General features: G+C 41.7%; 1 protein-coding gene across 9 annotated transcripts in view; it reads left to right on the top strand.

Moving 5' to 3' along the window:
* The window catches only part of SAMD11 (sterile alpha motif domain containing 11), a 265271-nt gene that overhangs the window by 80557 nt on the left and 161020 nt on the right, over positions 1–23694 (top strand). For 8 of the 9 annotated variants that reach the window (XR_012236373.1, XM_073603041.1, XM_073603038.1 and 5 more), the window contains exons 3-4: positions 7638–7807; positions 22977–23039. Coding sequence is in view for 8 of the 9 variants with exons in the window: in XM_073603041.1 (XP_073459142.1) it covers positions 7638–7807; positions 22977–23039 (233 nt within the window). In the remaining variant the exon portion in view is untranslated. The remainder of the gene's footprint in view (positions 1–7637; positions 7808–22976; positions 23040–23694) is intronic. The other variant, XM_073603040.1, reaches the window with a different exon arrangement.

The raw sequence follows: 23694 nt of genomic DNA on the forward strand, positions 1-23694 counted from the left end.
TGATGGGTAAACACATATTTATAGGGAGAGTTGGGGAGTCAAATTGGACAAGATTGTGGTTGATTTTTTCAGAAGGATTCAATTTGTTTACAGATTTAGCGGCTTATATTTCTGGCTCTGCGGATCATTTAGACACGAGGCTTGGAAAAACCATGTATAATTGTCATTGTTGCTCCTGAGATCAGCTGGCACCAGAGGTTCATTTTCCCTGTTCTTTTCTAACTATTCATGGACATATGTGTGCATACTTGAATGACCTGAATGTACAAAGCTTTCAAAAAACAAATTTTCCTATGATCAGTACCTGCAGGTCCAAAAAATCATCTTATGTCTATGGCCATCTTTACTCCAACAGCAAGAAAGAGCTTTTGTACCCTACAGATCTGCAAGAAGAGAGAAGCTGGTAGTTAAAAGCCAATTAGTGCATTGAGAATTGTTAGTAATGAAGAAGTCAAGCCTGCTCATCAGACCACCCTTCAGCTGTGACAAGAAGGCCGACAGCTTCCATTACTAGCCATTCCCCTGCTGACTTCCAGTGTCATGGCATATAGAAACAAGTCAGGACCTGCCTGTTATACTAGAGCTTTGCCTGCTTGGCTTGCATATTAGGTAGAATAGATTTCAGATTTGTGTCTGCCTCTTGGACATGTGTGCTTGTTTGTGTCACCGATTGTCCTAGGAGGCATTTACTGGACAGGTGTGTAGCCACATACAGTTATGTAAAGGTCTGTGTTTGTTATCTACAATTGGCAAATCGGTGGGACCCCCCATCAATAAAGTGTTAAAATTTGTGCTGTGGCAATGCAAAAGCAGACCCAACATTTACCAATAATGGCTGCATGCATGTTCATTTTAGGCTTTTGATTGTGCAAATAGTTAATAATTAATGGGGGGCTAGTATACATAGACTCTTGGTCATGTGACCAGCACTGGCATTAACCTAGAGAAGCATTTTCCTCTGACAAGGCTTTCTTTTAGACTGTAGATCCCCTTTATCCTTTACAGCATCACTTCTTATAGATCAGGGGTCTCCAAACTTTCTAAAGAAAGGGCCAGTTTACGGTCCTTCAGAATGTAGGGGGCGGACTGTGCCCAATGGGAGTAAGCAATGCCCAATCTTTGGTATTAGGGGGAGAAATAGTTGGTGTCAGTGGAAGGAAGAGTAAGGCAAACAAAGGGCCGCAATTTGGAGACCACATATATATATATATATATATATATATATATATATATATATATATATATATATATATATATATATAATTTATTTATTATTATATATATATATATACATACAGTGCCTTAAAAAAGTATTCACCCCCTTGGCATTTTTCGTGTTTTGTTGCCTCACAACCTGGATTGTTTGCATCATTTAATTTACATAACATGCCCACAACTTTGAAGATTTTTTTTTTTTATTGTGAAGCAAACAACAAATAGGACAAAATAACAGAAAAAGTCAATGTGCATAACTATTCACTAGTCAATACTTTGTAGAGCCACCTTTTGCGGCTATTACAGCTCCAAGTCGCTTTGGATAAGTCTCTATGAGCTTGCCACATCTTACCACTGATATTTTTTCCTATTCCTCCTTGCAAAACTGCTCCAGCTCCTTCAAGTTGGGTTGTTTGCGCTTGTGAACAGCAATCTTTAAGTCTGACCACAGATTTTCTGTTGGATTGAGGTCTGGACTTTGGTCTTTTGGTCTTTGACTAGGCCATTCCAACACATTTACATGTTTCCCCTTAAACCACTCAAGTGTTGCTTTAGCAATGTGTTTGTGGTCATTGTCCTGCTGGAAGGTGAACCTCCGTCCTAGCCTCAAATCACACACAGAGTGAAACAGGTTTTGCTCAAGAATATCCCTGTATTTAGCACCATCCATCTTTCCCTCAACCCTGACCAGTTTCCCAGTCCCGACTGCTGAAAAACATCCCCACAGCATGATGCTGCCACCACCATGTTTCACTGTGCGGATGGTGTTCTTTGGGTGATGTGATGTGTTGGGTTTGCGCCAGACATAGCGTTTTCTTTGATGGCCAAAAAGTTCAATTTTAGTCTCATCAGACCAGAGCACCTTCCTCCATACATTTTGGGAGTCTCCCACATGCCTTTCCGCAAACTCAAAACGTGCCATTTTGTTTTTTGCTGAAAGTAATGGCTTCCTTTGGCCACTCTGCCATAAAGCCCAACTCTATGGAGCGTATTGTTGTCCTATGTACAGATACTCCAGTCTCTGCTGTGGAACTCTGAAGCTCCTCCAGGGTTACCTTAGGTCCCTGTGCTGCCACTCTGAATGCCCTCCTTGCCCGGTCCGTGAGTTTTGGTGTACAGCCGTCTCTTGGCAGGTTTGCTGTCGTGCCATGTTCTTTCCATTTTTGGTTATGATAGATTTGATGGTGCTCCTAGGGATCATCAAATATTTGGATATTTTTTTTATAACCTAACCCTGACTTGTACTTCTCAACAGCATTGTCCCTTACTTGTTTGGAGAGTTCCTTGGTCTTCATAGCAGTTTTTGGTTAGTGGTGCCTCTTGCTTAGGTGTTACAGCCTCTGGGGCCTTTCAAAAAGGTGTGTATATGTAATGACAAATCAAGTGACACTTAGATTGCACACATGCGAACATCATTTCACTAATTATGTGACTTCTGAAGGTAATTGGTTGCACCAGAGCTTTTTACGGGCTTCATAACAAAGGGGGTGAATACATATGCACATACCAATTATCAGTTTTTTCTTTCTGAAAAATAGTTTTATGCATATATTTTTCTAATTTTACTTCACCAACTTAGACTATTGTGTTCTGATCCATCACATATAATTCAGATTAAAAAAACATTGAACTAAAGGCTGTAATGTAACAAAATAGGTAAAAAGCCAAAGGGAGTGAATACTTTTGCAAGGCACTGCAAATTAGTATAAGTAGTGGTGTTGTGACACCAAAAAGGTATAGATTTTGATTGGAGTAACAGTGTGAATGAGAGAGGCCATCTTTTTACCAATTTTTGTACTTTTCAAAGAATACTAGTAATAATCACACATTGTTAAGGATACCAGCACAACTACCCTGGAAAGCATTTAAAAAAATGTCATCCTATCAAGAGATGCCATCTCTATGCTTGGATCCAATGGTTCCTTTGACCAATGACGTAAGGCTGGAGGTCGATTATGAGCCATTATCACAAACTAACCTGTATCACAAAGTACAACATAGAATAATTTCTTTCTTTAGAACAATACAATCACAATATGACATTTTAGTGGAGAACATACCAATGAGAATTGTAAACCCCACTATTACCCTTAAACTAAACTCTTTTACTTTTATGTAATGTGATTGGGATATGGCAGTGGTTCCATGTCTTCCTCCATTGTTTTGATCTCTTCAAGACTGATCAATTAAATTGTACTGACCCTATCACAAACCCTGTATATTGACTCGCAACGCTTGTACGCTTGGCAGTTTGTACGCAAGGGAGTTTCATATGTTAGATCAAAGCCACATTGTTGCTGGCTCCCAACTTTTAGAGCTGTCTACTAGATTTTCAGAAGATTTGCCTAAGCCTGTGGTATGTTAATTGGCACCTCAATAAATTGGGCCTACAGCGTGTGTGCTTGTGTGACTATAATGGGGACTTTAGATTGTGAGATTCATTGGGGGTCAGGATTGATACGGATGATTTTATGTCTTGGCACTATATAAGTGTGGGAAATGAATACAGTTATTGGGAGGAAGACTTCATATTTGTGATTATTTATATATATTTATATATTTTTTTAAATTTGCTATACTGCTTTATTCTCCATTTCAAACATATACGTGTAGGCATCCTTATTACTACTGTTTATAATCTGAAACCATGAAAGTCCCTCTCAGACTGAGAGCCTTCTTTTCTCCTGCCAGCAGATCTGGCAGTGCAGGAGTTAACCTGAGCGGCGCTGCTTGTTATTTTTCCTTTCTCTGCTTCCGCACGCTCTTCACAGCTTGCTGCCGATGAGGGACGCGCAGCACTGGGATCAATTAAAGCCTGACGAGCCCTGACTGGGGAACCTTTCCATTTCAGCCCAACTCCAGATGTCACAGCTGGGGATGCAGCTGTTCTGACCTCCTCCTGCAGCCCAGGGAGGTAGAAGCTGAGGGGCTTCATAATAAATGTGTGTGCGCACGACTGTATATAAAACACACACGTGTACGTGCATGTTTACAAATTATTGTGCACAGGCTACATGTGCATATTTGAATTTCTGAAATTTTAACAAGTAACGTTGAGTAACCATTTCTAGTGTGCACAACTGTAGTTGGGGTGTTGTAGCCCAAGAAGCTCCCAACTGTGCCATCAAAAAATATTTGCAACTTGATCTCTAGTTTGTGTACATGTGAACCTATGGATGCACGCATGCACCAAATTAATGCTGGCATGAGAGTCTGCCATCAGAGGTAGCAGTGTGGGTTGAGTATTAGCAGGATTTAATAAAATAAAAAAAAACCTTTTAGATAGTTTAACCTGAGTAATAAATGAAAAATAAGCATTTGGATTTAAGACCAAGCAAAACCTATTTGATGGTTTGTCGCAATCCATAACAACAGCTTTTAGTTTTACAAATTTCAGATTTATGAAAGATGAAGTCTGATTTGTTGCTGCAGCACCTTTGAATCTGAACTCCAGGCAAACTGCTAAATTCACAAATGAAATGCATATTTAGGACCTGTTTTAAACCATTACACATACCCAGTGACGTGACTAACCTCAGGTCATACACAGAGATGAGCAAATCCTCCTACATAAGTTGTACCTGTTTATCTGCAGTCTTCTCTTCTCTACATCTGTTCAAAGTGCAAATGTTATACAGCCTATCTGAGCCGTCAGAAAAAAGGTGGTGGAGAACTGAAGTTACACTCTGCAGAGCTCAGTGAGAGCTGCCTGGAGGGAAGAGACACCCCCGCTTCACCTAGCTCACAGGAACAGAGCTGAGGCTGTCAGTCAGCTGGAGATCCCCACCATGTCACTATTTTTTGTTTTGGTGTCAGGAAAACTTATCAAAAGCGATTCATGCAGATGGCAGAGGAGACAGAGACAGATATGCACTATAGCGAGATATGTTTTGTTGATATTTCATGTCTGAGGTTTACAACCACTTTAATGCCACACCACACAACATAGTCCTCTCTGTTAGGGCAGGATATCTGACTTATCTTTAAGGCCCATTGCATAAGGGGCTATCTGGCTGCAGTGCATCTGCAGAAGTCTTCTTCATTCTGGATCGCCATCCTTGAACGAAAAGCACTCTAAACGCCAGTACCTCTCTGTACAGCACTTAGCCCCATCCAGCCCCAGCCTGCCGTAGAGTTTGACAGGCTGGTCGCTGCACCTGTGTCTCCTGGGTGCATTAAAATGCCAAGTGGCTTCCACCTCCAACCTGCTTGTACCTTTAATATCGCATGAGGACGGCATCTTTTTACTTGCCTTAGTTCCAGAGCTGTAAACTCCTCGTCTGACCAAAATCTCTTTAGCGCTTGCCTAGCCTGGTCACTGAATCTCCACATTCTTTAGTGGGCTATGTACTAAGTATATAGTGTGCTTGAAAAGAGTCACATGGGCCGTAAAAAATTATGTAGGCCACAACTATGCAACTAGGATGATTGTGTGTGTGTGAGTGTGTGGGGGGTCATTTGGTTTGTCTAGTTTTAGCTTGGGTTTGGGGATGGATTAAATCTGAGAATTCTAGATGGTTAAGAGCAACAAGTAGTCAGCCATTACTTCTCTGTGAAGCACAGTATCTGCACATTTCTCCTCCATCTCAACTCCAAAATATTTTTTTTTGTTTTGTGCTCATTTTAGGATAGTGGGTGAAGCATACATAACATTTTTTGTTTGTCTCTGTTACCAATTGTACATCCAGAACCAATGGTTAACATTATAGATATAGTCTAATATTATAGAGCCATATATTTTGACCTACATACAGCAGTGTCGGGCTAATTTGCCATCAGCAATGCAGTGTATGGAAACCATGGCTTCTATGGAGTAGGGCTTAGGAGTTAATAGTATAATACAACCAACCATGTTATAGTGAAATGAGCTAAAATAAAACATAAATTTCTTCATCAATGCACAGTAGAACCTTCCTGAAAGAGCTGGTATTTGTCTATTTCCACTATTCTAGAATAAGGTCCACTATGCTAGAATAAGGTATAAATCCTTTTGTGTGAATTTGTGATGGAACCAAACTATACCAATCAACTAAGATGTCTCTACTGTTCTTCACACTGAATGGCTTTGGACTCCGTTTAGCCCACCATAACCTGTCTGGTAATACTGTTCAGGAAACATTCTGAAAGTCCATTTATTTATTTATTTGAGGCCACACTTTGTTTTCTTTTGTGGTTATGACTGGAACTACAGCTTCTTGCCACATCTGTTTGTGTTGTGCGACCTACCTCTTATACACCGGTAGTTGAAGACGTGGCTGCAATAGGCTTTGATAAGGTGGTGATGGAACCAGGGGCCACACTAGTCAGTATATTCCCAGACTGAGGTTACAAACCATTCTAAAGATGAGGATACTCTGAGCTATAAAGATACAGAACTTGCTTTGAGGACAGGCAGAAATTTCCCTGACAGTCAATCTTGGAGAGAGATCTGGCCATCTATGACTACTTTAGGCTGAACAGGAATACTAAGGTTGGATATTTAGATTCTTTAGCAACACTCTTATTTCTCAGTCTTGCTGTTAAATGAAATTAACAAGAAATATTGGTTACATTTTAGATTCAGACACTCTAAATTGCTTTCTGATAGGAGGGTTGTCATATATATAAAATTATCTGTGACTTTTTTAAGGCTAAAATTCATATGGGAATTTTAGCATCTGGGAAACAGTGTCTCCTTTTGTACAGATAGTCTGCTTCCCTCCCAGTGTTACAGCTAAATGCCTGCATATCCTTTCGTGTTATTAATCACGAGTCCCGAGATGTAGCCTGAATACTGCTAACTGCCCCACAGCACCTTAATGGCCATAAAGAGTGTTTATGATCCAGTCGCTATCTTTTCTCTCTGACGCACATTCAATCACAATGAATCCTTTGCCGTGTCCTCTCGGAGTAGATGTGTTGTGTGTTTTTTTTTTTTATTCCTCTGTGTCTAGCGAGCTGAACCTCGTCATTATTTTCTGGCTATGATTAGTTTATAGATTGCCAACTTGCATTACGCGGTGAGGACGGTTGAGCGAGAAAAGATATCTACGGCGCTAGCTAGTTCTATCACACACTGATACAATATGTAGAAATGTTTCATTTTCACAATATGCCAAAACTGCCTGATCTCTTATCCAAATGTTTCCAGGGTCTCACTCAGCTCTTTGTTATTAGTTGTGTTATGACAAAGGTGGGAAATGTGTGATTGTGGGGAGTCTTTTATCTGTCTACCCCAATGTTCATCAAAGCACAGTATATTGCTCATGTCAGGAAGAACTCCGCAAAGCACTGAGTGTAGCTGAAATGGTCATATAGCATATTCCCAATGCAAAACTATGCACTTTATATAATTTTAATTTTATAATTGAGCTTTTGTGTTTGTTTTCTTTTGACAAAGGAGCTTTTCTGGAAAATGTCACTTTTTTCTCCTTTTATTTCAGAATCGGGGTCGTCTGGCAGAGAAAAGAACCATCCCGCTTCCCCCTAGCCGAATACCTAAAAAGGAACCCTGTTCTATCTTTTCCACGGGTGAAGAAAGCCCTAAGGGAAATGGAGAGATCCAGACGTTAAAGCTGGAAGAAGATCTGCACATCAGTATCATGAAAAGAAGGTACATGTCCTAACGAGATACTGCATTTAATAAGCTCCGTGTGCCCCTGGGGTAGAGGCTTTGAACAGCCATCATGTGTGGGCTCATTTAGGCTGATCCCTCCCTCACGCTGGCAACATTTTCTTGGAAACAGGATCTGTTCATGCCTCTCGGACAGCACCTGCTGCTATCACTGATCCCATCACAGTGTGAGACAGGGCAGCACAGCTCTGCTAATCTTGTAGAATTTGAGGGCGGGAGGATTTTCTGTTCCACACATGCAAGTCTTTGACAGTTGCCATATTGCAACCATGTTATGTGAAATTCCAGGCCCGTCCATAACTTTGTTGGTGTTAAAGGACCCATAAGCCTCAAATTTAAGCTGGTTTATATGAAAGGGGCATGAATAACATTTGTAGATCTAACGCTAAAAGATAAAAGCTGCACTCCAGCCTTCCGTTCAGTCTTGCAAAATTGTACAGGCTCTTCTGTTTTACTGAAATGGCATACTCCTGGTTTCACTGCACACTGTTGGCTTCCCACAGTGTGAATTGGAAGCTCCAAGAAGTCAGGTAGTGCCTGTATTACTTCCTAGCTAGAGGACATCCAGCATCATCTAGCGCTTTCTTCCCCAAAATAAATGTTCCTCCCTTTCATTCACTGGATTTCAGCTCTTTACTGAGGTAAGGAGCTGTGAGAGGAGTACTGAGGTAGGGTGCTGTGAGAGGAGTACTGAGGTAGGGTGCTGTGAGAGGAGTACTGAGGTAGGGTGCTGTGAGAGGAGTACTGAGGTAGGGTGCTGTGAGAGGAGTACTGAGGTAGGGTGCTGTGAGAGGAGTACTGAGGTAGGGTGCTGTGAGAGGAGTACTGAGGTAGGGTGCTGTGAGAGGAGTACTGCGGTAGGGTGCTGTGAGAGGAGTACTGCGGTAGGGTGCTGTGAGAGGAGTACTGAGGTAGGGTGCTGTGAGAGGAGTACTGAGGTAGGGTGCTGTGAGAGGAGTACTGAGGTAGGGTGCTGTGAGAGGAGTACTGAGGTAGGGTGCTGTGAGGAGTACTGAGGTAGGGTGCTGTGAGAGGAGTACTGTGATGATTTAATGAAGCTATGTACAGCATCCTCTTCTCGCCAAAAAATGGGAAGGTTTTAATTAAAAAAAAAAAAACTATTTGCATATTGAAGGGGAAAAGTAGGCACCAGGAAAGGCAATGTATTAGCAGATTAAACATCAGCATTAATGGAGAAGTAGGGCCAAAACACTTTTTTGGCCCTACTTCTCTTATGGATCACAGTGGTGCAGTTCGTTCTGCACTCTTGTGACCTATTGTTATTGATGTCATTCAGCTGGTTCAGGCACTGGATCCATCCCGACTTTAGGCTGTGTTCACACATATGCAGCTGCGGGTTCGTGACTGCGGTCCGGTGCGGTCCTGTTCACCAGTTCAGGTGCGAATCGGGTCCGAATTTTTGCCTGAATTCGCACCTGAAGTGGACCCAAAGACGCATGGGACCCTTTTTGAATGCGGGCCGCGGCCGTCCCGGACCTGCGTGAACCAGCTCCTTTAAGAACCAGTCACACTCGCCTGTCATGTAAATTGGATGCTGAGATACCCGTTTCGCATATGTGTGAACCCAGCCTTCTATTTGGATGGCAACTGGCCCAGCCTCTCAGTGAGCCACTGGGAGACTGAGCCAGCCCCTCCCGGCCCCTCCACAGCTCAGCGATCCAGTGAGCGTTGAAGGGGCAGAGCACAGAGCCAGTGACTGACAGTCACGGCTCTCTGCTCAGAGGGGAGGGGAGAACTGAGTGATTAGCTGTGTTTGATCGCTCAGTCATCAATGTAGAAGCAGTGGAAGACCGATTTTTTTTTTTTTTTTTTTTTTTTTTTTTTTTTTTTTTTTTTTTTTTTTTTTTTTGCAAACCCTTTTTTCTCTTTAAGGAATTTATCAGGACTGAAGATTTTTAAAATAAGGCTTTTAAGAAACATGAATTTGCTTCACACATCTGATTTCCTGTTCATTATTTTTATGCATGCAGACTTACACACCCTGAAATGGATGATATGAAAAAAAAAATTTCTGTACAACTGCATAACAAATGTGTCCTGTACATGTACATGTGTATATGTGTCCCTGTGTCCTGCACATGTGTATGTGTCCCTGTGTCCTGTACATGTGTTCTGTACAGGTGTATGTGTCCCTGTGTCCTGTACATGTGTCATGTGTCCTGTGTCCCTGTGCAGCCTACCTGTGGCGATCTCCGATGTGGCGATTATCACACGCCGGACGCCGTCTGCCTGCATGACACGCTGATCATGCAGACAGACAGCGGTGACTCGAGTATAAGTCGAGGGGGGCACTTTCAGCCCAAAAAAAGAGCTGAAAAATTTGACTTATGCTCGAGTATATACGGTAATCCTACCAATGTATTGGTCTGTCTCTGGGCTTCTTCCAAGTTCAACGTGCCTGGTGCATTTCGAGGGAAAGCTCCTAGAGGCCATTCATATAGGATGTTACTTTACAGTGAAAAATCTGACGAGTTTGAGTAAGAGTGGGAATCAGTAGAAACCAGTTTGCTTTTCAAGCTGAGCTGAGCTCAAAGAATGACCTGGAGACTGGTCAGGTGGCACAAGCTCAGTTCAAGAATATGTTTCCCCAGCATTTAATATTCCTAGTATGTGTATGTTGTGCCATGTTAAAAAGTTATCCCATTCTCTTTGTATTGCCTCCTTTGTGTGAAACACCTGATGATCCTGCCAGCATTCCTATTTCAAACTAACCACACTAGGAGAGCACATCCATCCCGGCATGGTCAGTTTTCTGATTGCACTGGAAACACAGCCTGGCTGGCCTCCAATTATCAGACTTGTGCTGATGCCCCCCCTGCACAGCAATTGGAGAGGTGGGGATGGAGAAGCAGCGGTACACTGATCTTCCTACTTCTCCACCCCCACTTCTTCAAACCCCTTATGCAGCTGAGAAGAGAGGTCATGTGGTCACTTGTAAAAAAGAAAAAAGAAGAAAAAACTATAATGTTTAAAATACTGTATATATTAAACCAAAGGGGTTGTTTTACAAGGAAAGAGTTCACATGTACTTTAATAGGCATCTTGAAGTAAACATTACATCTGAAGGCATTTAAAAAAAATAAAAAATCGTTTTGGAAAAGGTGGTGGTTAGGGGTAGAACCTCTGTCAGGTTTTTATTACAGTTTGTGTCCCTGCGAGGTAAATTCACCTAGCAGGATATTTGTCCTGATCACCACCATCATCTGGGCTTAACGTGAGGAAGAAACTTACATTTTGAGTTGCTAACAGAACACCAGATGTGACATCTTCCAATTGGGACACTTACTCCATCGGCCTCTGTCTTAGTGGGCATTTCCCCTACTTTGGAGAGATTTTTTTTACTTTTACTTTTTTCTGTCTTTTTTGTCTACAGGACAGAAAGTGAAAAGAAATCCCCCCAGTACAACAGAGATAGAAAAAAAAATACATTGACAATAGTTTTCACTATTCCCTACTCTAGCCAAAAATAAAAGTTTTGGCTTTAGTTAAACTTTAAAGTTGAACTCCAGGCAGAAACATGTATGCATGTTTAGAAAGATAATTTTAACAAATATAGTATTCATTGTGAATATAATTGGCAGCTTCTGAAAAATAACTCTATCCTTCATAATAAGGGCATTGTGTCCCTAATTTCCTGTGTGTATGACTGGTGCACACTGTGCCCTCTGCATCCCTGAGCTACTGGTCACTAAACTTCACTAAACAACGAAACTTTAGCTCTGTGTTCATCAACTGCTATATAATTACATTGCTACTGGCTGTAGTCCTGGTATGTCCCACCCACTAACACTGCCTATTTGACCAGGCCACAATCCCACCCACATTTACACCCATTGATAGCTACAATCCCGATTAATGTTGGGAATTGTAGTAGTGATGCCGTACAGTGAGAGGAAGTGTCAAAAACATTTCCTTGATTCCTCTTTCGGTTGTCTGGCCATAGCTGTGTTTTCTCTTTAACATTGATGATGTCACTGACTTTTCAAAGGTACTTTACTCAAGAATGATGTTGCATAAGAAAAACAGGTTTTTTATTATACATAGGGGCAGATGTGATGGTCCAAGTTAAAAACTATCCTAGAGTTCAGCTTAAACATTACAGGGGAGCACAGTACTTTCATACTGCAGAGCCCCTGACCTCTATACTGGTTTATTATAACCGGTGCTCTATGCATAGCATTGGTTGTCGATTTACAACAGGCTGGTAGCCATTTTAAACATTTAAAAGACCTACTACAAGATTTGTCCCCTTGCATGTGTCTCTCTGAAATTAGTTTCACTTTGTTACTAGCTGCCTGACTTCAGGGCTAAGCCCTGCCAACTGCTGCTCCCCATGCCCATATAGGCTACATGTCACTAGATGGCGTAATGGCTTTACCCCAAAATCAGGTAAGATGCACAGGTGTTGATTTACTAAAATTAGAACGTGCAAAATCTGGTGCAGATCTACATAGAAACCAATCAGCTTCCAGTTTTTTTTTTTTTTTTTGTAAGAGCTTAATTGAACAGACTGAAGTTAGAAGCTGATTGGCTACCATGCACAGCTGCCCCAGATTTTGCACTCACCGGTTTTAGTAAATCAACCCAACAGAGGAACATGATGTGGCGACATAGGCATCTTATCTAGTTTGCTCTTAGGCAGGACTTTTACTTTAAAAAGTCTAAATTGTATGACAGGTTTACTTTAATGTTTATGCGGTAGCTAGAGTAATAGCTGAGCCACGTCTGAATGCATTAGGAGTATGGTAAAAATAATGGCACTTTCATCCAGTCTGTTTCCTAATTACCTGTGAATTTATTGTTATTGCTGTGCATCCCAGGCCTAGTCTTGTTCGCCCCCTCTGTCTCGTGTTTCTTTATTCTGGATACAGCCTGGTTGTCTTCCGCATAACAGTGATGACCCCAGAGATTTATTGAACAATGATAGGGGCACAATTCTCCCTGGCGCCAGCCAGATGATTCACACTTCACACAGGGTTATGACAGCAAGGCTGCTGGACGCTTTGACATACACCTGAGAGCTTAAGGATGTGTGACTGCAAGGGTTAGGAGATTTACACGTTTGTGTGAAAGGAACATTTTAATCTTAAAATAAAAAAAAGGCAAGACAGCAAATACAATTTTTGTCCTAAATGCTAGATGTTCAAACCATTGGCTCCTCACTCATCATTGATCTTTTAGGTTTTAAAAGCATGCACATTACAGATCCGAGACACTGTGACTGTGATTGGATGACTCGTTCCCATTATTCTGTGCTAATTTTATCTTTAGTACAGGGACTGATTCCTGGAAACAGTTGAAAAAAGCTGAATGTTGTCTATTGCAACCAGTTGACCTATTGTAATTTGAATGATAAAATCTTTTTGGTTGTTGTGTGCAAGAATTGCATTTTTGCTTCAGTTTTCATAAATTTGATAGATTAAGGCACGTAAGTAGCACATACCTTACAAGACTACTGGCTAGTGGTGGAAGAGCCTGCATTTAACCTAAAACTGGTAGGGTCAGCTGAAAGTTTTGGATGGATCAGAGGTCAGCCTGTTTTGCCCGTGGATATTTGTCAGGTATGTTTGCAAGTATAAAAGCTCACAAAGAAACACTGGCCTTCCTAAAAAGACGTAAAAATCTTTCAAAGAAGCCAACCATGCTGAAATAACATGGTTGGCTTCTTTGAAAGATTTTTACGTCTTTTTAGGGTTTTAACCCCCTCAATACAATTGAGGGGGTTAAAACCCAACTCTGTTTTGAAATGAATGGGGACGTGTTAACACTTCTTTCAATGTTTATTGCTGTTTGTGACCCTATTGGGGAGCTTTCAGCTTTTTGCCTGCCCGTTTACACTGGTCAGGACAGCATGTGAGGGAAAATCTCCACAATGGATATGCAGTCGTTACAAACTTATAGGGGTTCTACAGCTTTCTTATTTTTCAAAACTAAAGGTTACATTTTGGCTGGAGTTGAACCTTAAGATACTCGAGTTAAAAATGCTGTTTTTTTTGCAGGTAATCAATAAACATCCTTTCTATGGAGCAAAGAACTGTTTTTAGGCACAGCTAATTTGGAAAATAATTTACATATGCTAGAAAGTGATTCAGGAAACTCCACCGATATCTTTTTTTTTTTCTTTATAAAGTTTGGACCTGGCAGAGATATCAACCCTTTTGGTCTCTGAACTTCTTGTTGCCCATCTGTGGACTGCTCCATTCATATAGGTGTTCCTACAGAGTGTCCACTAGGGGGTTGGTGACCCCAGGAATTTGGTATCACCAGCTCTCTTGGTGATCCTTCTTAAGGATATATTGAGTATGCAGAACCACAGGACCAAGGGTAGGAGGGAGACCCCCTTGGAAAGCCAAAAATAGCAGAGGAACTAAAAAAAATAAAGGTTTGGTTAGAGTTCAACTTTAATATTTCAAGGTCATGGGTTAATCATCCTAAAGTAATTTGTAGTTTTTGCAAATCTCCACAGTAAAGATTTATATTCTCGCCTTGCATCATTCAGCTTATTATAATTCACCCTTATTAAAAATGTTATCAAGAATATTAACCCCTTTTTCTGAAAGTCGTGTCCCCCCTGTGCTATCTCTCCAGTTAAATTTGTTAAATGGTGAATTGGCCGAGTCGTGAAAACCCAGTAATTAAATCACATCAAAGTCACTTGAAACTAAATAGAAAAAAAATTTAATTGAGTTCACTGTTATGATTTCAAATTTGCATGAGATTTCACCTCGTGAGACTCGACTGTAATTTAATTGCATCCCAGCCAAATCTCCTTTTAATAAATCTTGCCATTAGTATAGTTGCTGGTTATCTCAGACTGCACTGCCCACCATTCCTCCCCCCTTTCCCCAACCCACCCGCAAAATGAGTTGCAGTTATGTCTGGCTAGGAATTTGTAGTTGGCTATTTTTCCCAGCAAATGATCTCTTTAGTTGTTCCCTGTGAATTCCCATGAATACTGTGGGCTCACTATCACTAGGCGTAGTTTTATACTGCTCAGAGGAGAGACATTCACCCTGTAATGATGCCAAACAGGGAAATGTAGGGAAGATTACAGGTGCCCAGAATCCCTTCTAGGCCAAATGCATTCATTGAAAGATATCCAGTATATAACACAGATTAGTCATTTGTCCTACGATCATTTATTTTACTCATTCATTTTAACAATGACATATCTTGCAGTGTTTTACAGAGAATGTTGAGCCATTCACATCCATCCCTGCCCCAAAGGAGCTTGTAGTCTAAGGTCCCTACTATAGTAATACAGACACAATTTTGTTGGATGTTACCAACCAACAAATCTGAGACCATTCACAGGTGTCTTTGACCTACATGTGACCTCCTTCTAAGCTACTTTTAATCCACCTTTAAAGCTGGACTCTGGGATTGTAAAAAATGACCCTTACAGTGGAACCCACCTGCACTGCAAGGATGTTCTGCTCATTCTGTCTAGGGTTAGAGGAATAAGGTGTAATACTTACCTTATTCCTTCCTCTGGCACTCTCCTCCTCTGCCCGATGCTCAGGGTTGTAGGCGGGCCCTCACCATCCTCTTCTACTTGATGACTTCACCCTGCGACTGCTAGCCAGAGCTCCGAGGCTTTGGGGACCTTGACTTGTGGAGACAGAAACTGTTCTGATGCAAGCAAAAGACTATATATAAAAACCCTTAATTTACTTTATCTACTTTATCTGCTAACTAGGAACTAGTGACCTTACTGGGAATTCAGAGAGTAATGCTAGGTATACACAGAGGTTTTTTTTAATTCAACCCAGCAGGCTGAACTAAGAAAAACTGAGAGGACACCATACAAACTAAGCAATGTTAGTGGGGCGATCTTCCCCTCTGAGCTATAGGGGTTGATTTACTAAAGGGAAATCCACTTTGCACTACAAGTGCACTGAAAGTGCACTTGGAAGTGCAGTTGCTGTAGATCTGAGGGTAAGATCTGAAATGAGGAGAAGCTCTACTGATTTTATCATCCAATCATGTACAAGCTAAAATGCTGTTTTTTATTTTGCTTACATGTCCCTTTCAGATCTACAGCAACTTTACTTCCAAGTGCACTTTCAGTGCACTTGTAGTGCAAAGTGGATTTGCCTTTAGTAAATCAACCCCATTGTGTTCTGACAGGGGGACATGGGGGGTTATTTACAAAAGTCAAATCCACTTTGCACTACAAGTGCAAAGTGCACTTGAAATTGCACTGGAAGTGCACTTGGAAGTGCAGTCACTGTAGATCCGAGGAGGACATGCAAGGAAAATAAACAGCATTTTAGTTTGCACATGATTAGATAATTAAATCAGCAGAGCTTCCCCTCATTTCAGATCTACCCCTCAGATTTGCAGCGATTGCACTTCCAAGTGCACTATCAGTGCAATTTCAAGTGCACTTGTAGTGCAAAGTGGATTTGCCTTTGGTAAATAACCCCCATAGTTACATAGTTAGTCTGGTTAAAAAAAGACCATCCAGTTCAACCAATAAAAGGAAAAAAAATTACAACCCTATACCCAAAGTTGATCCAGAGGAAGGCAAAAAAATATAAAAAAACCCAGCAAAGCATGATCCAATTTACTTCAGCAGGGGAAAAAATCCGCTCCTGATCCCCCGAGAGGCAATCTTTACCTATAAATAATAGTATCCAGTTATATTATGTACATTTGGGAAATAATCCATGCCTTTTTCAAAGCAATCTACTGAACTGGACAGAACCAGCATTTAAGGGAGTCTATTCCACATTTTCACAGCTCTTACTGTGAAGAAGCCTGGAGGACTGACTGCCTCCCCTGCGCAACGAACACGCTGTGATCACCGAGTCACTGAGACTCGGGTGATCACTGATCTAAGGAAGGGGCCTGTCCCAGCCCCTTACCATGTGATCAGCTGTCAGCCAATGACAGCTGATCACATGATGTAAACAAAAGATCGGTAATCATTTTTTTCTACTCACGCTGACAGCGTGAGTAGAAAAAAAAGCCACTGGCTCAGATGTGAGGGACATCGGTCTCGAAGTGGAAGAGGCACATCTGCCTCATCAGTGCCACCTAATAGTGCCACCTAACACTGCCCACAGTGCCACCTAACAGTGCCCACAAGTGCCAGCTATCAATGCCCACCAGTGCCAGCTATCAATGCCCACCAGTAGTGCCAATCAATGCCACCTAGCAGTGCTACCGATCAGTGTAACTGATCAGTGCCCATCACTGCCGCCTCATCAGCGTACATCAATGAAGGAGAAAAATTACCTGTATTAAATTTTTTATAACAAAATATAAAAAAATGAAAATTTTTTTTTTTTTTTTTTAAATTCAGTTTTTTAAATTTTTTAACAAAAAGTAAAAACTGCAGAGGTGATCAAATACCACCAAAAGAAAACTCTATTTGTGGTGAAAAATGCTAAAAATTTCATATGGGTACAGTGTTGTATGACCGCGCAATTGTCATTCAAAGTGCGTCAGCGCTGAAAGCTGAAAATTGGTCTGGATAGGAGGGGGGTTTAAGTGCCCAGTAAGCAAGTGGTTAAGGGAGTCTATTCCACATTTTCACAGCTCTTACTGTGAAGAAGCCTGGAGGACTAACCCCCTCCCCCACCAGAACACCCTGATCAGAGCCATTGGATGCTAGTTTTCCAGCATGCCCGTTCAATAAAAGACAGTCGCTAGACCGGCTTCTGTCGGACAGTTTATGTTGAATCAGCCGATGCCAGCTGATATGCAGCCCGTGTGTGCTAGCCTTATATCTGTAGGAACTGGTGATTTTTAAAAACACTAAGGTAAGCATAGAACCATGTTGCCAGTCTTGCAGAGATGTATCTGAAAGTCTAGGAATAATGTCACGAATGAGAAGATGATATTTTAGAATGGCTGGTCCTCTGCCTTAGTGGGGATCCTACGACGAGAAACTAGGCCATGTGACATCACTGACTGGAAATTGAAGCAGCATTTTCTCCAATAAAGATATTTTAGCTTTTCTATTACTTTTTAGAGGCACATTTTAGCAAGTCTGCTAACACAGGCCACATTAAAGGGGTTGTAAAGTTATTTTTTTTTTTTTTTTTTTAAAATAACAAACATGTTATACTTACCTTCACTGTGCAGCTCGTTCTGCACAGAGTGGCCCCGAACCTGGTCTTCTGGGGTCCCTCGGCGGCTGTTTCAGCTCCTCCCCGCAAGCATTTACCACCTTCATGCGAGCTCCCTCGCATGGTGGTGAGTGCTTGCGGGCGCGCTCCCGTGATACAGCCGGCGGCTATAGCCGCTCGCTGTATCACTCGGCCCCGGCGCGCTGCGTCATCGGATGTGATTGACAGCAGCGCGAGCCAATGGCTGCGCTGCTTTCAATCCATCCACTGCAGCCAATCAGCGACCAGGCTGAGCTGCAATGAAGCTGACGAGGACGAGGAGCGAAGATTCGAGGCGTCAGGTAAGTAAAACGGGGGGCCTGGGGGCGGCGGTACTGTCAAAAGTTTTTTCACCTTAATGCATAGAATGCATTAAGGTGAAAAAATTTTTACCTTTACAACCCCTTTAAGTAAAAAGTTTTAGTGATATCCTAATACTTGTCTACACACTACAAACCTGTGAGCTCACTAGAATTTCAATTTACTAAGAACGAGTAACATCCTCAAGACATCTGAAGACATCTGAACATTGAAATGTTGGTTGGTTTAACTTATTCTAGGTGACAGGAGCACTTTAAGGGAGGTGTTTTCATCTCAGACTTCAAAGACTTGTCTATCAGTGGATTAAAGTTGCTCAGCCCATGTTTCAGCTACTTGTGAAGCAATGTAGTAACTGCCTCTGGGGTTGAAGCTTGGCAGTCAGCAGCACACAATGCAAGACCACACATTGTGATAGTTATCAAGTAAATTGTTCTTGGGTGGATGCAGTGATTCAGAATCCCCTAACAACACTGGCTTTAATGTTGTTGTCACAAAGTACGGGTATCTTAATTCTCTTATGCCCTGTACACACGATCGGACATTGATCGGACATTCCGACAACAAAATCCTAGGATTTTTTCCGACGGATGTTGGCTTGAACTTGTCTTGCATACACACGGTCACACAAAGTTGTCGGAAAATCCGATCGTTCTGAACGCGGTGACGTAAAACACGTATGTCGGGACTATAAAGGGGGCAGTAGCCAATAGCATTCATCTCTTAATTTATTCTGAGCATGCTTGGCACTTTGTGTGCCGGATTTGTGTACACACGATTGGAAATTCCGACAACGGATTTTGTTGTCGGAAAATTTTATAGCAAGCTCTCAAACTTTGTGTGTCGGAAATTCCTATGGAAAATGTGTGATGGAGCCTACACACGGTCGGAATTTCCGACAAAAGGTCCTATCACACATTTTCCATCGGATAATTCCTATCGTGTGTACAGGGCATTACAGTTTCTCATGAAATTGATTGCAGTATTCGCATCATTAACCACTTGACCACTGGGCACTTAAACCCCCTTCCTAACCAGACCAATTTTCAGCTTTCGGTGCTCTCACACTTTGAATGACAATTACTCAGTCATACAACACTTTACCCATATGAAATTTTTATCCTTTTTTTCACACAAATAGAGCTTTCTTTTGGTGGTATTTAATCACCATTGGGTTTTTTATTTTTTGCGCTATAAAAGAAAAAAGACTGAAAATTTGGTAAAAAAATGAATTTTTCTTTGTTTCTGTTATAAAATTTAGCAAATTAGTAATTTTTCTTCGTAAATTTTGGCCAAAATTTATACCGCTACATATCTTTGGTAAAAATAAGTACAACTTGGTGTATATTATTTGGTCTTTGTGAATGTTAGAGAGTCCAAAAGCTACGGTGCCAATATCTGAAAATTGATCACACCTGAATTACTGACGGCCTATCTCATTTCTTGAGACCCTAACATGCCAGAAAAGTACAAATACCCCTCAAATGACCCCTTTTTGCAAAGAAGACATTCCAAGGTATTTAGAAAGATGCATGGTGAGTTTTTTTGAAATTGTCATCTTTTCCCACAATTCTTTGCAAAATCAAGATTTTTTTTTTCTTTTTTTTTTTTTTCACAAAATTGTCATATTAGAAGGTTATTTCTCACACACAGCATATGCATACCACAAATTACACCTCAAAACACATTCTGCTATTACTCCCGAGTATGGCGATACCACATGTGTGAGACTTTTACACAGCGTGGCCACATACAGAGGCCCAACATGCAGGGGAGCACCTCCAGGCGTTCTGGAGAACCCAGGCCAATTCTGACATTTCTCTCCTACATGTAAAAATCATAATTTATTTGCTAGAAAATTACATAGAACCCCAAAACATTATATATATTTTTTTTAGCAAAGACCCTAGAGAATACAATGGCGGTTGTTGCAACTTTTTATCTCGCACGGTATTTGTGCAGCAATTTTTCGAACGCGTTTTTTTGGGGAAAGAAACAGTTTTGTGCTTTAAAAAAAAACAAAACAGTAAAGTTAGCCCAATGTTTTTGCATAATATGAAAGATGAAGTTACGCCGAGTAAATAGATACCCAACATGTCACCCTTCAAAATTGCACACTCTCGTGGAATGGTGCCAAACGTCGCTACTTAGGTGACGCTTTAAAATTTTTTCCTGGTTACATGTTTTGAGTTACAGAGGAGGTCTAGGGCCAAAATTATTGCTCTCGCTCTACCGATCGCAGCGATACCTCACATGTGTGGTTTGAACACCGTTTTCATATGTGGGCGGGACTTACGTATGTGTTCGCTTCTGCATGCGAGCACACGGACATGGGCGCTTTAAATTTTTTTTTTTTTTGTTTATTGTTTATTTTACTTTATTTATTTTAGTTTGACACTTTTTCCCCCCAAAAAAATTTTTTGATCACTTTTATTTCTATTACAAGGAATGTAAACATCCTTGTAATAGGAATATGGCATGACAGGTCCTCTTTACAGTGAGATATGGGGTCAATAAGACCCCACATCTCACCTCTAGGCTGGGAAGCCTGAAATAATAATAAAAAAAAAACGATCTTGGCTTCGATCGTAGCGGTGAGTCGGTAGAAGCACCGGAGGGTGGCGGGAAGGGGGGGCGTCCCCTCTCACCTCCCATAAGAATGATCAAGCAGTGGAACAGCAGCTATGATCATTCCTATGGTGTAGGAAATCGCTGGCTGAAAAAGCTGATATCTGAATGATGCCTGTAGCTGCACCCATCATTCAGATATACCCGCTCAAAGTCAGGGATGTCATATGACTGTGGGCGGGAACTGGTTAAAAATTGCGGAGTATTGCGGGCTATTGCAGAGTATTGCGGGCTATTGCAGAGTATTGCGGGCTATTGCAGAGTATTGCGGGCTATATTGCAGAGTATTGCGGGGTATATTGCAGAGTATTGCGGGGTATATTGCAGAGTATTGCAGGGTATATTGCAGAGTATTGCGGGCTATTGCAGAGTATTGCGGGGTATATTGCAGAGTATTGCGGGGTATATTGCAGAGTATTGCGGGGTATATTGCAGAGTATTGCGGGGTATATTGCAGAGTATTGCAGGGTATATTGCAGAGTAGTGCCCGCGTATATTGCAGAGTAGTGCCCGGTATATTGCAGAGTAGTGCCGGGTATAATGCAGAGTATTGCAGGGTGTTATGCAGAGTATTGCAGGGTGTTATGCAGAGTATTGCAGGGTGTTATGCAGAGTATTGCAGGGTGTTATGCAGAGTATTGCAGGGTATAGTGCAGAGTATTGCAGGGTATTATGCAGAGTATTGCAGGGTGTTATGCAGAGTATTGCAGGGTATAGTGCAGAGTATTGCAGGGTATTATGCAGAGTATTGCAGGGTGTTATGCAGAGTATTGCAGGGTATAGTGCAGAGTATTGCAGGGTATAGTGCAGAGTATTGCAGGGTATAGTGCAGAGTATTGCAGGGTGTTATGCAGAGTATTGCAGGGTATAGTGCAGAGTATTGCAGGGTATAGTGCAGAGTATTGCAGGGTATAGTGCAGAGTATTGCAGGGTGTTATGCAGAGTATTGCAGGGTGTTATGCAGAGTATTGCAGGGTGTTATGCAGAGTATTGCAGGGTGTTATGCAGAGTATTGCAGGGTTGGCTGAGCATTGAGGGATGGATGGATGTGACAGCAATTGTCACTGAGCATCGCTGTGAGCACTACACATCCAGCCCACAGCGGTGCTGCCATCCGATCCCTCCCCCTCTCCCCTCGCACTGTACCGATCGGTACAGAGAGGGGCGGGAGGAACCGGCGTCATGAGATGACGCCGGTCTGTTGACATGTGATCGCTCCGTCATTTGACAGAGCGATCACATGGTAAACGGCCGCGATCAGCGGCCGTTTACCGTGATCCGTGATGCGCCGGGTCCTCTGGACCCGGCGGTCACGGAAGTTCTCGGGTGCGCGCCCCAGGGGGCGCGCGAGAGCAGTATTCTGGGAGGACGTCCATGGACGTCCACCCAGAACTAGCCGACCGCGCTGTTGCCGTCTTTCGGCTATGGCCCGGTCGGCAAGTGGTTAAAAAGTGCAATCAGTTTTGTTAAAATTTGTTGCAACTTTGCCATAGAGTGGAGAAGGTCACTTTAATAATTGTGTCCTAGTTTATTAGCACATGCTTGTGGAAATAAATAATAAATTGGCCTACGCTAAGTTTTGATGCTTGAATAACAGGAAGTCTGAGGCATCTAAATAAGTAAAAAAAAAAAAATTTTCCCCTCATGGAATGGCAATGGAAAACCTATAGTTCTTTGTCTAATAAATTTAGGGTACTTTGTGCTGGTATGTTTCCTGCACTGTTGGGATGCCTGCATCCTGTGTCTCCTTGACAACTATACAAATCTCCTTGGAGAAAGCTCTGATGTCATAACCGTAAGAGTAATGAGGTCGCTAGAAAGCAGATAGCATATAGTGCATAACGCATAACATGGGACATAGCTTGATACATGACGGATGTCCCCAGCAGTATTACAGGCTCTCCAGATGCTTCTGTCATTATCAGACCTTGTACATTGGGCCACTAGGAATTGGACCACATGGACAGATAAAGACAATAAAATAAATTGTAAGGTTTATTGCTTTTTATGGGAAACACCTTGTCAAAGAAAAGAAAAAAAATGTTTTTTTTGTTTTTTTTCAGCCAAGTGATCACTGCTACCTGTGCCACCAGTCATCATCAGATTATCCCATTATACAGAGCTGTGTAAGTTTGAGTGAAACTTTCCTTTCTAGAGTTAAAAACATTTTTTTAGCAAGCGTATCCCTGACCCATTATTTTTAGTTTTGGATAGACTGGTGTATGGATTAGAATATAAGCCAGGTTTTTATTGATGTGCCCTTTTGGAGAGTTACTCTCCCTTCTTGGAAAAAAATTACCAGTGCCTCACCGCTGTTCAGTAAGACCATCCAACAATTTGTTGGACTAAGGCTGGCCATACAGTAATCATTGTTTTTTTGGTTTATTTTTTTTGTTCTACCAGCAGGTTGAATGGAAAAAAAAAAAAGACCCGACTCCCCAATCCACACATTCAATGTGGATGGGGGAATCACTCCCACTGTGATATTGTATTTTGACAGTGGGGAGCCTTTCCCACAATCAGAACACACTGAAAAGTATTGCCATCTATAGCTGGCGGCATTGGTTTTATGGAAGTTGATCGATAGATCAACTTCTGTTCAACCAGCCTGCCTGACCATATATAGATCAAAATTCGGGAGGTCCCTGCAGAACCGGATGAATTACGATCCATGTATGGCTGCCTTAAAGTGGAAGTCCATGCTAAAACTAATATCCCTGCATCTATAGCCACCAGCATTCCAACACTAATCTATCTAGCCCTGTAAAGAAAAAATGAGTG

Source organism: Aquarana catesbeiana, linkage group LG10 (assembly GCF_042186555.1).
Source record: "Aquarana catesbeiana isolate 2022-GZ linkage group LG10, ASM4218655v1, whole genome shotgun sequence".
Taxonomy (NCBI): Eukaryota; Metazoa; Chordata; class Amphibia; order Anura; family Ranidae; genus Aquarana; species Aquarana catesbeiana.